This window comes from Podarcis erhardii (assembly GCF_964252035.2).
Source record: "Podarcis erhardii genome assembly, chromosome: 5".
NCBI lineage: Eukaryota > Metazoa > Chordata > Lepidosauria > Squamata > Lacertidae > Podarcis > Podarcis erhardii.
The window spans coordinates 27354148-27368633 of NC_138509.1; the positions used below are offsets into that span (position 1 = coordinate 27354148).

Consider the following 14486-nt stretch of genomic DNA (forward strand, 5'->3'; position numbering starts at 1 on the left):
GTTTCTACATTTGTTATAATTTTTTTTTTAAGTCTGACATACCTTGGAATAAAAAACAATACACATTTAGCAGCAAAACCAATCTACCAGGTCATCCACAGACATTTCAAGTACAAAACTATCCACTTAGCATTAGTGGAAAATGGAAGCATATTACTCCCAAACATAATTAAAACATGTAAACAAATTAAATAAGTTTTTTAAAAAGCCTCACACAAATAGTAACTCCACCTACATCGTTGAACCTTTAACAGAGTACCCAAGGCATTATTAACAGTTTGCACATGCAATAGTGATGAGGCAACTGCAAGTTCTAGGCAGGGTGAGATTCCACTTCCACAGCTAATGCAGTTAGCCCTCCCCTTACTTCAAAGTTGATTGCAATTAGAGAGACTTAAGAGATGCACATTCAGCTCAAGTGCAACATCAAGCAACAAGACACAGACCAAACCCCGCAGAGTAAGCCTTCATATAAAATCATCTCAAATATTGTTGTGGTTGGTATCCGCCTGTCTCGAGAGACAACGGGGGAGTGTCTCTTTTTGAAATGGGGGCAGTTCACATGTTCAGCTGTCATCAAGCAGTAAGCCACTGCGGGGTAAGATTGTTAGTGATGGGCATGCATATGGAAAATCATTCCTTAAGAGCTTGATCAAAGGGTGCAGGGGGACAAATCGAGGAACTTTCAATACGGTATGAGAGATTATTAGACAGCATTGTTATCTATCTTTTTTTTATTCCATTCTCTCTCCAATGATCTTGCAGTTGTGTGCTTGAGGATTATCCCACTTTATTCTCACAACAGCCCTGTGAAGATAAGTTTGGAGAGAGAGACTGGGCTCACGTCACCCATTGAGCTTCATGAGTGAGCACAGATTTGAAGTCAGGTTCCCTGCAATCCAAGTCTCTCTCTCTCTCACACACACACACACACACACCATCCTGGCTCAACTGCACATAGGCAAAATGAGGCTACCCTGGAGCCAATATCATACCTGTAGGCATTAGCTGTTTGGGAAAATAATAAAGCGTGAAGAAGTTGGCGGCAATACTTTGCTTCCCTGGCACTTCTTGCTGGACATTGGCTGGTAAAGGCATGAAAATAAATCCAGGGTATCCCTCTTCCAGGCAAAAATGCACCGTCAGTTTTCCATCTGAACATGTCTCATGGTGAATAAGAATTACTAGAATTCCACTACAGGGAAATTTATTTAATTTGATTTCTTATGCTATGAACTAGGCTATGCCCAAAAGCACACACGACTCATACCAGCCTCGCAAATCACATCTGAAACCCTCCCTTCTGTCTACTACAACCATGCTTGAACTTCTCCCACTCTTGATTCTGGAGAAATGACAGTGATGCACCACTCAGTTCCTGGGATGCGCAAAGTACCAGGAAAGGATTTTTTTGCTGCGATCTCACCTAGCACTTTAAGGACCAACAGTCGCAACTGCAACTGCATCCACACACCCTTTGTCCTGAGAAGTGAAGGTAGCCGCTGCCTCTTGCAGCCTTAATGGTGCCTGTGTGATGTGGAGCTACATCAATCTTTCCCAGGTACAGAAAGGGTACCGGGCATTCTTTCTGCCTCAAGGAGGCAGCTGGGTGAGAAGTGCAAAACCTAAGGGTGTTTATTGCATCTCTAATTGAGGAAGAATAGCTCCGATCCCAGCCATTCTGGGGACTCTATTCTCTCCTTGCTATTGAGGTCCATGAGCAAGATGCCACTTGCATGAAGCTCTCTGTAAACCTGTGGAGACTGCTGTTTATCAGGCAGAGATCCCAGCATGAGATCTCAAGCACATATGCACCCCATTCCTAGTGCCTCACCACAGGGAAGGGGTCACATCTGATTCAAACCGTGTTGCAAGGGTTTCTTCTTTTCTCTCCCTGCACCCCAAATGCTGCATCCAAATCCCACATTTTCCCCCAAGAATCGATCTGAGGGGTCACAGAGATCCCAATGGTTAAATAAAGATGTCACAGTCTAGATCAGATGCTACTCTCCCTATTACGAAAGGGTTCGAGGTGGCAGATTCAAGCTTGATACTCCTTACCACTTAAGCTCTCCCCACAGTAACGTCTGAGGACCAAGCTACACAGGCAGACCTGTGCCTTTAAATGCAAGTCTGCCCCATCGTCTGTGCCCCAGAAGTCCATAGAGCTTCAGGGATTGCAATGAGAGCACCAGCGCCTCCCCTTTGCTTAGATTGTAACACCACCCAAGATTGTTCCTTAATTATATAATGGGACTAGCTACTTCCAAAGATCTAAATGTTTATAAATCTTAGGGAAGCTATTGCTTTTTTCAAGATGGTGTACATGTCAAATGGCCAAAGAAGAATGGGAGCCCATTATTTTGCTCCCTTTCAGCCATGTTTTGAGATTCTGAAAATACATCAAGAAGGAAAAGGTGATTTCCTCCCTACGAATTTTGTACAGTTTCTGCATGAGGAGCTGCCCCTCCCCTGGTAGGAAGATACAATGGTTTGACAATGTGGATAAAAATTCAATTTAATTAACTTCAGAGGATAAACTCTGTGGCTAAGAGCTGCCTTGCAAGTTCAGTCACAGTCACAAATGCTTTAGAACTGCATTTGCTAAATCAAGGCATCCTCTATGGACATATTTCATGGAGCTTCACTGTGCTAGTGTGGCTTGCTAATCAAATAAAGATGTAGGAATTTGGAATGCTTTGCACATTACTAATCTGTAGTTCAAGGCATGGAATAAAAAGCAAATATCAATAAGCTCAGCATATTCCTGAGAGTCTTAAAATTGAGAAGATTGCTTAATTGGCACTCCCCTACTGCTAACAGAAATATGCCAATTAAAAGGATTCTGCTATACTCATTAAGGGATTAGAGAGCATTAATGTCATACTAACCCTCTGCTACATTATCTTTATTCTGTTCCTCTAAGAGTAGCTAAAAAATAAAACAGGTGATCCTGAAATTATAGCTCCTCCAAACTATATAATGTACTTTCTATGTTACACAACTTCACAATGCAATGAACTAATACATAGGTTAAAACCGTACCTGATCAGATTTCATTAAGACGTTAACACACAGTAAAATCTTGTAATCTAACATAATTCATACAATCCAGTCTAACTAAAAAGAAGCTGCCATTTTTGCATTCAAATTCAAACACTTGAAGAGGAAAACATTAGGATTTTAAACAGGCCAAGATATATATATACACATATTTTAAAACACCTTTCAAATTTATACACACCCTCAGTTTCAGTTTAAGCTTATTGTTCTGGGGAGGGGAAATAAATTTTATCTGAAAATATGTGTTCATTTCCTCTACCTAGTTTCTGCTTGCAATGCAGAATCTCTTTTCCTACACATATGAATGTGTGTTGCTTTCTGCAATTCAGACATAGATCACAGAATTGTAGGGTTGTTATTTAAATGTTATTATCTAAAATACTAAAGAAAGAAGTTTCTCTCCCACCCGTCAGTGAGGAGTGAATTCTGATGCTGTTATTTTAGAATACAACAGAAAACATTAACAGCCCAAACTGGCATTGGGGGGTCTTCAAATGTCTTAAGAACAGTGGACTTGACTACTGTCTCAGACCAGCACTTATGCATACACAGCTACCTCATATTCAGGATTACTATTGCACAAACAAAACCAGGAAAATAAAGAGAATATATCTAAGAAATGTAAGTCTAAGAGATACTTGTTGACTGTGCTAATAAAGCAATAAAAGGTTGTTGTTTTTTAAATGAAAGACTAGAAGACTCTGCATATGCTTAAATTACCAGGTAAGCCCAGCTACAGAACCTGGGAAATCCTGACGGACTAGAAATGTAGTACAAAGCCCTGGGGGAATGGGCAAGAGAATGAGTTTTATTACAGGTCGCTCCCACAGGGATTTCAAATCGTATCTGACACTGCACAATTCACCTGACTTTGGAAGCACTATGGGAAATGCCTTACAAACTCTAGCTGTGTGTCACTTGGGCAGGGGTCGGATTAAAGAGAGAGGAAGGGGGAAAGAACAAAAGAGCTTCACAGGAGGATGGGGTGGTAAATAAGCAGGCCTACAGGTACTTTATTTTCTTCAAACTCTAAGACCATTCATGAAGAGCCAGAGTAAAAAATAAATAAATAAGACATTCCTATTGCTGTGAGGGTCTAGAGACTGGTCCCATAGACTTCTATGGGCAGAGGCCAACAGCATCTGTGGTTAATCCTGACAACACAAGGAATAATTTTATTCTCCTCAAGTTAAGTGCCTACTCAAAAACCTGTCGTAAATCTGAGATAGGATATTTGAAATGCAATCTGGGGGAAATGTATGGGTTGAGTTATTAAAGATCATACAGATGTTTTGGAGGGGAGGGGAGAACAGTTTAAGTCTATCAGAAGGTTCTCCATCGTTAAAAAAACGACGCTGCTGATTTGTATCTTTGTTGAGGAATCTCTTTACACACTGGCGATGTCAAGCAACAATTTGGGGACAGGATGGAAGGAGAGGGGTTTCCTTTGCTATAATCTCAAGTTCACCTGGTTGTGTGTTGAAAATAAATATGTTAACACTTCAGGAACTCTGGCGAAAGACAGATAGTGAACATGGCCAACACTCCCTTTGCCCCCGTAATTCGGAGAAAACCAAGCATCAGTCCTACACCTGCGAATGAAAACAGATTCTAGGCTCAAGCATCTCTTTGACCAACTTCTGCCTAGGAGCAGGAATGGGTTTGTCGCTATTATCAACCTTTGTACCTGAATCGGCAGGATTTTCATTGTCAGCGAAGTTACCTTTCTGCCAAGGAGTTGGTCTGCGGGGAGCTGCAATAGGTTGTTTGAAGTGTGGAACAGAAGCTGAGCTGGAATCAGGAGAACTGTTCTTATGAGGAGAATTATTCCAGATGTTTTCCTTGCCCAATTGATCTGACATTGTCTGTGCTCCTGTGGTGTATGGCGGCTTATCAGATGGTGGAAGGGGTGCTCTTCTCTTCTTGCCCTTCCCTTCACTAGGGCTTATGGCCTCTTCTTTTGCTCCTGGAAGCAGGCTTTTCTGCACAAGCATGTGGTGAGAACCGTCAAACATGGCTGCCCATGAAGGTGGCAAACCTTCTTGTTGGCCAATCGGCAGCTCCCCATTGACTTCCTCAACTTTTCGTTGCACTGTATCAGGGAACGCTTCATGTTTTACTGGGGAATCAATGCCTATCACATTTTAAAGACAACATAAAATTCTTATTACATTGATACTTAGCTGCATTGTTGAGCCCAGTATTTAAACCTTACCACGACGATATAAAAACATGCACACCTTTATGGAAAACAAGACCCTAAAATTGTCCTGGGCAGCAGAAATTCCTGTACTTTTACACATCAACAAAACACACACCATGATATTATGAACGCAGCCAATTATGGCTTTACTGTTCACTATACAGCAGGCTTCATTAGGTGGAATACTTTACCTTGTAAAATCAGCAGCAGGAGGTTAAACTATTGTGGATCTTCATTAATTTTTACTGAATTCTTAGCACTGTCCAGGGAGCAGGGATATTATATTGAATGCCAATGCCTACCATGAACCTCCTTTCATTTTGAAGAGTATAAGTGTGGTTTATTACTCGTTTTCTTTAAAAACTACAATGCAACTTTCATGCTGTACCTCCATATTTGACTCTTGATTTACTTGTGGCCACTTAAAACACTGTTCAAATATTACTCTGCTTCGAGACTGTTTCAATGCACAGCACAGTAATCAATATAACAATTTTTACAGCCTCAAGGGCAGGGGGTCAACAAACTGTTGCTGGGCTTGGGAGCAAACCATTATTTTCTACTGCTAGTCAGCTGCAAAGTCAATTTTATTCATAACATGTCCTAGAAGAGTAAGGTAATTTTAGACTGATCAGAAAGATGGTTCCAATCCCCTTACCAGCAGAGGCAAATGGGGTGTTCTTATAATATAGCTGGAATAGAAGCATCCAGAAACAACAATAATACTTCACATGTATATAACAACCCAAATGAGGGATCAGAGAATGGGAGAGAATGCCTTGCCTACAACACCCCAGTGAGTTGCCAAAACCAAGCCAATGGATTCAAATGATAAGAAAGAAGATTCCAACTAAACATTAGGAAGAACTTTCTAGCATTAAGAGCTGTTCACCAGTGGAACAGTTTACCTTAGAAGGTGGTGGATCCTCCTTCACTGGAAGATTTTAAACAGAGATTGGATGGCCATCTGTCTGGGATTCTTTACCTGTGATTTCTGCATTGCAGGAGTTTGGACCAGAAGGCCCTTGGGATCCCTTCCAACGCTACAACTCTATGATTGTATGAGTGAAGGCAGACATGGAATTCAAACCAGGAACCACCAATTTATTGCACGGCATCTTAGCCACTCTACTTCTCAGGTCTGCGCTTGGTCAAGATGGATCTAACCAGTTGCAACATTATACATAGTAAACTAGAGAACAAGAAATTTACCAACTGCAGATATCATGCAAAATTATCAGTTACTGCCAAACAGTTATCCAGCCTAAGAACAACAGGACTTACTGTCAGCTAATTGTGCACAGGGTTGAACTGAATGGGGCAGCCCTGTGTGCAGCCACAAAATCTGCTCCCGAGGTTTGGAGAACCCCATGAGAACAGATTTTGGAAACATGTAGAGGGCTCGGGTGGGGGAATAAGGTTGGATTCCCCCTTCATTGGGGGGCGGGGAATGAGAGTTATGCAAGAACAGAAATTGATTCAACCTCCACACAGATTATAAAACAGAGGCACAATAGGTTGTGTCCAGTGTTGCTTCAAATACACTGCTATCTCCCACTTACTCATATCTTGGTAAACTGAAGTAGCCTCTTTCGTCAAGAACAATGGTGGTTTCCGTGGTGACATAATCTCAATTTTCATGAATTCTTCACAACAGTGTTTCCACTGGCCTAAAAGGAAATCAGAAAGCAATGAGAGGAAGTCAAAATATTCCACTTTTTGTAATTTTATCTGGTTAATAATGCCCCAAATCGGGAACTGTTTCATAAATGCTGCATTAACTCTTTCACAATTCCTCCAGATTGCTAGCTGACGAAGATCTGGATGCTTCCAATAATGCCATAATCTCTCAAGCAAGTACTATACCTTTGCAGTGGCAAAGTAAGCTAGGATTCCTCAGGCTTCCAACATGGGAACAAGACAATCAATTCTCACAGCATGACCAAGTCCCAGTCTTTACAATTTATACCTTAATAGTGTTACTGTCAGATATTTCAGCTTGACATAAATATTCATTTATTTTATTGCAAATCACTGTGATGAAAGGGGAAGAAGAGGCACACTGAAACCTCAGTAGAAGGCTCTGCTCAGCAGTATAAACAGTTATGAGATGTATTTGGGGGAGGGAGGAACACATAGGAAACTTTTATACCACCTCGCTGAAACATTTCCCCAATAGATGGTTTCCCAATCGTCTTCTTTCCGAGCCTCCAGAATATCAAGGGAATAAAGCAATGAAGGATCAGATTATCAAAGTTAAAAAATTTCCTACTCTTTCTCTGAAGAACGTACTACCTAATGTGCTGGAGAACAGAGAGCTTTTTTATTTTATTCTGCTTGCAAATGACAGGATTGTTATGCAATGTGAGTTCAAAATGTTCAGTGCATTCTTTGAACATACATAGGCACTCCTGTACAGAAGGAGACGGCGCTACTTACTGAAGTCATAAAAGTGCTGCCAGAAAGCTTCCATCCAGTTATAAAGGTCTTCCCGGCTTTCAACTGCAAAAATCTGAGTCACAGTTTCACCAGCCTCAGGGTTGATAACAGAAAAGTTATTGGAGTTTATCGAGGTATCTTTATCCACAGCACGAATTCTGGTTTCCTAAATGTTATATAAATACAGAGTGAAACTATAATGTTCTCTCTCTCTCTCTCTCTCTCTCTCTCTCTCTCTCACACACACACACACACACACACACACACTACAACTTTAATCAAATAGAAAAATAATAGGTTACTTGACAGTTGTCAGCTAGGCACCATTTAGTTCCATGACTGCAATTTTCAAGGTGATGTTATATGGACATTAATTCTGCTTAAAGAAGAACTCAAATTAAAAAGGTATGCATTGAAGTGAGCATATTTAGAACATATTTCATAATAGGCAGGAGGAGACATCATTTGGATGGTTCTAAACAGGATTGCTTTTTAGATTGCTCAGATTCAGAAAATTGAGGCATATTTCATATCAGTTAAATTAAGAGTAAGAGAAATCATTCGGTATCAATTAAAGTGATATCTGTTGCTGAACTGATTGAATTATCATACTGACAAACTTTTCCCAAGTAACCTGTACGCTGTTCCCATCTACTCACTGGCGTATCCTTGAACTACTCTGTCTTCATGTCTTGTACTTGTTAAGAACACCAAGACCAGTTTCACTTCCTGAACTGGCTTCAGTGCTATTTTAAACATACATTGCAGCAATAATGGAGAAACTGGAGCTCTTTAAACTGTCCAGTACACCTACAAGTCTAACTGCATTGTTGCCACCTAATTTTCTGTGATTTCCAAAAGTAGGTCTGTCAACCAAGAGATTTTGAGATGTCAATTAGAGCTCCTCTCCCCCCCCCCTTTCTTTGCAATCAGTTACATTTTGCAATGACAGATTTATTCAAGAGAAACTGACTAAATCCAAAGAGGTACATAAACTGAGTAGTATCCAGAGAAGCATTGGGAGTCCATTTGCACAGTTAAGTTTATTGCTTAATCCATTTCTTCTGCAGCTCATTCTATCACCTGAAAAGCCACTCTTGAGAATGTGAGCGGAGCGGGGCAGCTCCGTTTGCACTCTGGATTTCAGTCACTGTTTAGACCAGGAGTGGCTAACCTGTGGCCCTCCAGATGATGCTGAACTACAACTCCTATCATCCCCAACCATTGCCCATACTGGAGTCCGACAACACTTGGAGGGTCACAGATTGTTTAAAGCTATAAAACATTTTCCCACAGAAGTTACCCAGCTTGCCTGGACACATTTTCCATTACCAGCTCCTTTACAACTGGAACACCATCTGTGATAATGCTCTTTACAATGTACTACAAGAACTGTTTGCTCCCACTTGGACCTGCCCAGGTGTTCTCCAAGGGTTCCATTGTGAGTTCCCCTACTGTCGGAGGCAAGGCAGGTGGGGCCTTTCAGTGATGAGGCCTCCATCGCCTCCATCTTCAGAGTGCCTCTCTTGGCATATTGCCTGGCAGTTACTATTGCTCTTTCAGTGCCAGGTAAAATATCTTTTTATGTATGCAGGCTTTTTAGATGTTGTTTGAACTAGCAGCTTTTACTTTCACTTGGCTCTGGTTTTGCTATTTTACAATTAGTTAGTGTATTTCTGGTTACAATATTTTTAATCTTTGATCTGTGAGCTGCTCTGGGAATAGCTGTGTGGTGGCACAGATGAAGACTAAAATAGAATTACCTGAATTAAAAAAAACAACCCACCACCCTAATCATGCAGGTGAGAGCTGATAATATGGACCCCAACCCTGGAGTCTGCATTGATTTTGTGGTTTGGGCCAACATGATCAGACCTTGCCCATGCAGCTGGGCCATTTAAACATTATCCAAGATTCTCACAGAAAGGCAGTGCTCTTATGCAGCCAGTGTGACCTTCACATTCAGTTAAGAACACACCTTTAAAAGACAACTCCTGCAGCCAAATATATTGCTCTGTTTTCCTTTGGACCACATCAGTAAGGCTGAGAGGTGGGTCTTGTCATCTGGGCAGGCCAGGTCCTCCAAGCACACTGCTCAGGCTTACACCCCAGGAAGTTCACTTCAGTGCTGCTAATGCATGGTTGGACTTCACCCCCAGGGGCACACTCCATTGTCTCTTGAAACGCACGAATGCCAACAACAGTTATTCTGATTAAGTGATGCATGCTTTGAGACCTATTTAAAATTAGGTTGCAATTCCACAAATGGTTTCATATGCCCAATACCCCATTGATCGCAATCGAATTTACCACATTGAATTGAACAAGACTGCAACCTAATTATCTCAGCCACATACATTTTTTTTTTTTTTGATAAGTCATGTCATCCAACTATCTCACCACTGCAAAAACAAAAATAAACCTTCTTCACAAGAAGACAGACATTAAACCCATCTCTTTATAAAGCCAAGGAACCTACTACTGTAGTTATATAGACAGGAGGACTTCTCTGTTCTTATTTAATCCCATTTCACTTCAAACACACATCCACACATCCCCTTTTCTGTGGAATGTCTGTCAGTTCACACCAGTAAAGATTAAATATGTAACTAGGAAAAGTAAGTCACATATATTGTCATGGGGGTAGGGGTGCGGAATTCCAGGGCTGACAAGTCTTTGAAAAATCTGCAAAATATTATTGATGGGATACATTTTAAAAAATACCGGAGGAGCTGTTTGAAATACAAACACAGCTGTTTGTAGCATATCTGATGAATTTGCTCATTTAAATTTTTCATTCTAAAAATAGGAGATTAAGTAATTCATCCATAAATGCTGTGTCCTATTAATGCAGGTAACCATAGATACCAGTATAAAATTAAGTCAAATAGATTTACATTTGACAGGTTAGAACTTGAAGCAACCCAGTGACATAAGTTCATTTAGTGTTTGCTATGTATCTTATGCCGCAAATGCATTTATAAAACAAAAGTGATTCTCAAGTAAGAGACATTTTATACTTCATTTGATTATTTAAGTGATGGAAGATGCTAACTTCAGCAGTAATAGGTCGGTATGTTTCTGAAGCGGTAATACATTATGCAACAGATGGGATGTATCCAAGGAACTGCATATTAAGCATGCTATTTAAAGTGCCCACAAGCTCTCTCCAGCATAACACGCAGGTCTAAATGTACTGTCAGTCCTTTGAAACAGTACTGTCCCCACTTTTGACTAAGAAATAATGAATACACTTGTCTCTCAGAGACTAAACAAACAACTTAAGGTGTGGCAGTGTATGCTAGGTCTTTCAATTAAGTGGAGACTGAGGTTGCAATCCTAAACTCACTGACTGGGGAGTAAGCCCCATTGAACAAAGTGGACTCGCTTCTGAAGAAATGTGAATAGATTTGATCAACCAGTACTCTGCAAAATTTATGGAAGTTAATAACGTATTAGCCCCTTGGATTAAACATCTTGAAAGATGTTGCTCAATCTATGGTTTAGTTATCTGCCCTCATATGGTTCACTCAGGCAGGATGTTCTAGCACAGAGGCTTCCAATTATAGCACCTCAGTACTGGAAAGTTGCTGTGTTCAGGTCCTACCATTCACACTTACCTGGCAGTGGTATGGGTGCTGCTTCCCTGAAACCTCTTCCTATAGCACTTTAGGACAGGTTGAATATAGAAACCACATGAGTGAACCAACTGCACAGTTCTTTCCCACAATTAATGAAGGAAGGAAGCATGAGTTTGCCCCATTCATGCAATTCCTATCTAAATCATCTCTCCTAGATACACAGGAATAGATATGTATGATGCCTTCCAGTATCCTGTTGGTTACTGGTGTGTGAGAGAAAGAAAGAAAGAAAGAAAGAAAGAAAGAAAGAAAGAAAGAAAGGAAGGAAGGAAGGACTGAGCCAAAAACTAGGTTTTAAATTCTGTACTTAAGCATATGTGACATGGAGACAGTAGAGAATCTTCCTCATTTGTCTTTTGCATATACTTTTATCAGTGGTTCCCAACCCTTTTTTGGCTATGCCCCACCTAAGCACCTCTAAAATCCTTACCCCACCCCCCACCCCGGTGATATATAATTCTTATTATTCCAAAAGTGAACTCCTGTTCACGTGGAGGAAGCCTAAAAGGCCATTTACTGTTAATAACTCATTCTCGAATTGCCGCCCTTAAAAATCAAATTGCCCCCCTGTGGGGCGTGTGCCCTACATTGGAAACCACTGATTTATATAAAATATATGAAGCCTTTATGGCAGGGGGCACTCTCCCCATGGATCAAAAAAGCAAAACTTGTATGTGGCTGTAGTATCAACGACCTAAAAAGCATATTTGCATTAGTAGCAGAAAAAACACAAAACGAACTGTCAAAAAGCTGCAGTTATTGGTAACCGAGGTTCTAATTAGAGACTCAGAAATTGTGCCCCTGAAGCTTTCATGCAATGCTACCCTTAGCTCCCACACCTGGCATGGAAGGAACTCCATCACCTGAGACACAAATAGCATTTCCAGTTTAGCTTAACAACATACAAAAGGAGCACTGTAACTTAGCTTGAGTAGCAGATGTTATATTTTACCTTGTTGACAGAAACTGTCAAAGTCGGCTCCACTTTAGCTTCTATTTCTTCTGGTGTACAATAACAAAGGAGTTTGCCACCTCTCAGTACACAGTATAGTTTCCTCCATCCAATCACATTCCCTATCTTTTGCTGCAAGAAAGCAAACACATTTAGCATAAGTTTTACTTCTCAATGAACTAAATTTTCTTGGGGAAATAATGAATGGTACACAATATGCATTAAGAAGAGACCAATCAGCTGCTCTGATTGAGGAGTTGTCCATATAATAATTTGAGAAGAAAATTTCACACAAGAGCTAAAGCAAATATCACTAAAGACTTACCTGGTCATCTCGTGATATTTCGTAATGTGCTTAACAGTATTATGATGCAAATCTACCATTGTTAATGACATGATTTAGCTTTCTCTGGACTCAGCTAGAGTGGTTACGAAAAAGTGATTTGCCGTTATTTTTTGCTCTATAAGACTCAATTTTTCCTCCGAAAAAGTAAGGGGAAATGTGTGTGTGTCTTATGGAGCGAATGCAGGCTGCGCAGCTATCACAGAAGCCAGAACAGCAAGAGGGATTGCTGCTTTCACTGCACAGCGATCCCTCTTGCTGTTCTGGCTTCTGAGATTCAGAATATTTTTTCCCTTGTTTTCCTCCTCCAAAAACTAGGTGTGTCTTGTGGTCTGGTGCGTCTTATAGGGCGAAAAATACAGTATATGCGTTGTATATGCAATATAACATAGTGCCACCAGATGGCAATGTGGAGTCCTGTTTTTCTCTACCTGTTTTCCCTGTTTAAATTTACAACACTTTAAACTGAAACACTTATTTGATGTGTCTAGATGCAGCCTCTTTCTATAAATAAATTATATATAAGCATTTCCATTTTATGTTATTTATCAATCCAGTCTGCTCTTCTGCATTGTGTATCTAAGTTCCAACATCCATTCACAAGGCATTTTAACAGCTGGAGATTACTCATTAGCTTATGTCTTAATAATTTAGGTAAAATAGCTTGTTTAAAAAAATTAGGCAACTAGAAATTTTCACAGACAATACTGAATGGCAATAAAGATGCAACATCTTTTATTCCATTAAGAGATCTTCAGAATTGAGAAGCAGTAATACCCCCCCTAAACAAAGTTAGTATAAAAACATGAGAGAGGGAAGTAAACACAAATGTTACTTGTGGCAACAAGAAGTCGTAAAAGGAACAGACACTTCTGTAAATAAGCCCATGAAACATCCATTAATTGGACATATTTAAGATTCCCAAATGATTAAATGCCCTTGCCTACCCAATAATGGTGGGCAGCAAATTGATTCTGGGTAGAATAGGCCGCTGTTTTTATATTCACAGATATTCCTTCCTCAATTTGCCAGTCACATTTCTGCTCTATTCACTAGAGCTCTGATTATTAAGATCAGAGAATAATCTATCTTTGGGGAGTCTCCATGGGCTCCCAAGATTCTTTGCAAAATAATAATAACAATAATGATAATGATGATGATGATGATGATGATACACTCCACTGTGCAGTGGGTGAGTACAGCTGCTTCTGGGGCTAAGTATATTTTTATGCATTACCTATGGGAAGGGTAATTCCATAGTGACCACTGTAACGATTATAAGCTTCTTTACATAGTATTTTGTGTTTTAGTCAATATTATTTAACTCTTGTTAACATTAAACTACAGTGGTGCCCCACAAGATGAACGCCTCGCAAGACGGAAAACCCGCTAGACGAAAGGGTTTTCCGTTTTGGAGGCGCTTCGCAAAACGAATTTCCCTATGGGCTTCCTTCGCAAGACGAAAGCCCATAGGGAAATCTCCGGGACAGCGGGGAAGCGCAGCGCGTCTTCCCCACTGTCCTCGGACCTCCTCCGAAGGCTGGCAGTGGGGCGGAGAGACCTCCTCCCGCCGCCAGCCTTCGGAAGGCTGCTCCGAAGGCTGGCGTGGGAGGAGGTCTCTCCGCCCCACCGGCAGCCTTCGGAAGGCTGCTCCGAAGGCTGGCATGGGAGGAGGTCTCTCCGCCCCACCGGCAGCCTTCGGAAGGCTGCTCCGAAGGCTAGCGTGGGAGGAGGTCTCTCCGCCCCACCGGCAGCCTTCGGAAGGCTGCTCCGAAGGCTGGCGTGGGAGGAGGTCTCTCCGCCCCACCGCCAGCCTTCGGAAGGCTGCTCCGAAGGCTGGCGTGG

At 41.1% G+C, this 14486-nt stretch overlaps 1 protein-coding gene across 6 annotated transcripts in view; it reads right to left on the minus strand.

Moving 5' to 3' along the window:
- The window catches only part of RTKN2 (rhotekin 2), a 72430-nt gene that overhangs the window by 39040 nt on the left and 18904 nt on the right, over nucleotides 1-14486 (minus strand). For 5 of the 6 annotated variants that reach the window (XR_014156378.1, XR_014156379.1, XR_014156380.1 and 2 more), the window contains exons 9-12: nucleotides 12299-12430; nucleotides 7706-7871; nucleotides 6829-6936; nucleotides 4787-5197 (exon numbers count right to left, since the gene is read on the minus strand). Coding sequence is in view for 1 of the 6 variants with exons in the window: in XM_081861201.1 (XP_081717327.1) it covers nucleotides 4650-5197; nucleotides 6829-6936; nucleotides 7706-7871; nucleotides 12299-12430 (954 nt within the window). In the remaining 5 variants the exon portion in view is untranslated. Of the gene's footprint in view, nucleotides 1-1933; nucleotides 5198-6828; nucleotides 6937-7705; nucleotides 7872-12298; nucleotides 12431-14486 lie in introns of those variants that run through there. The other variant, XM_081861201.1, reaches the window with a different exon arrangement.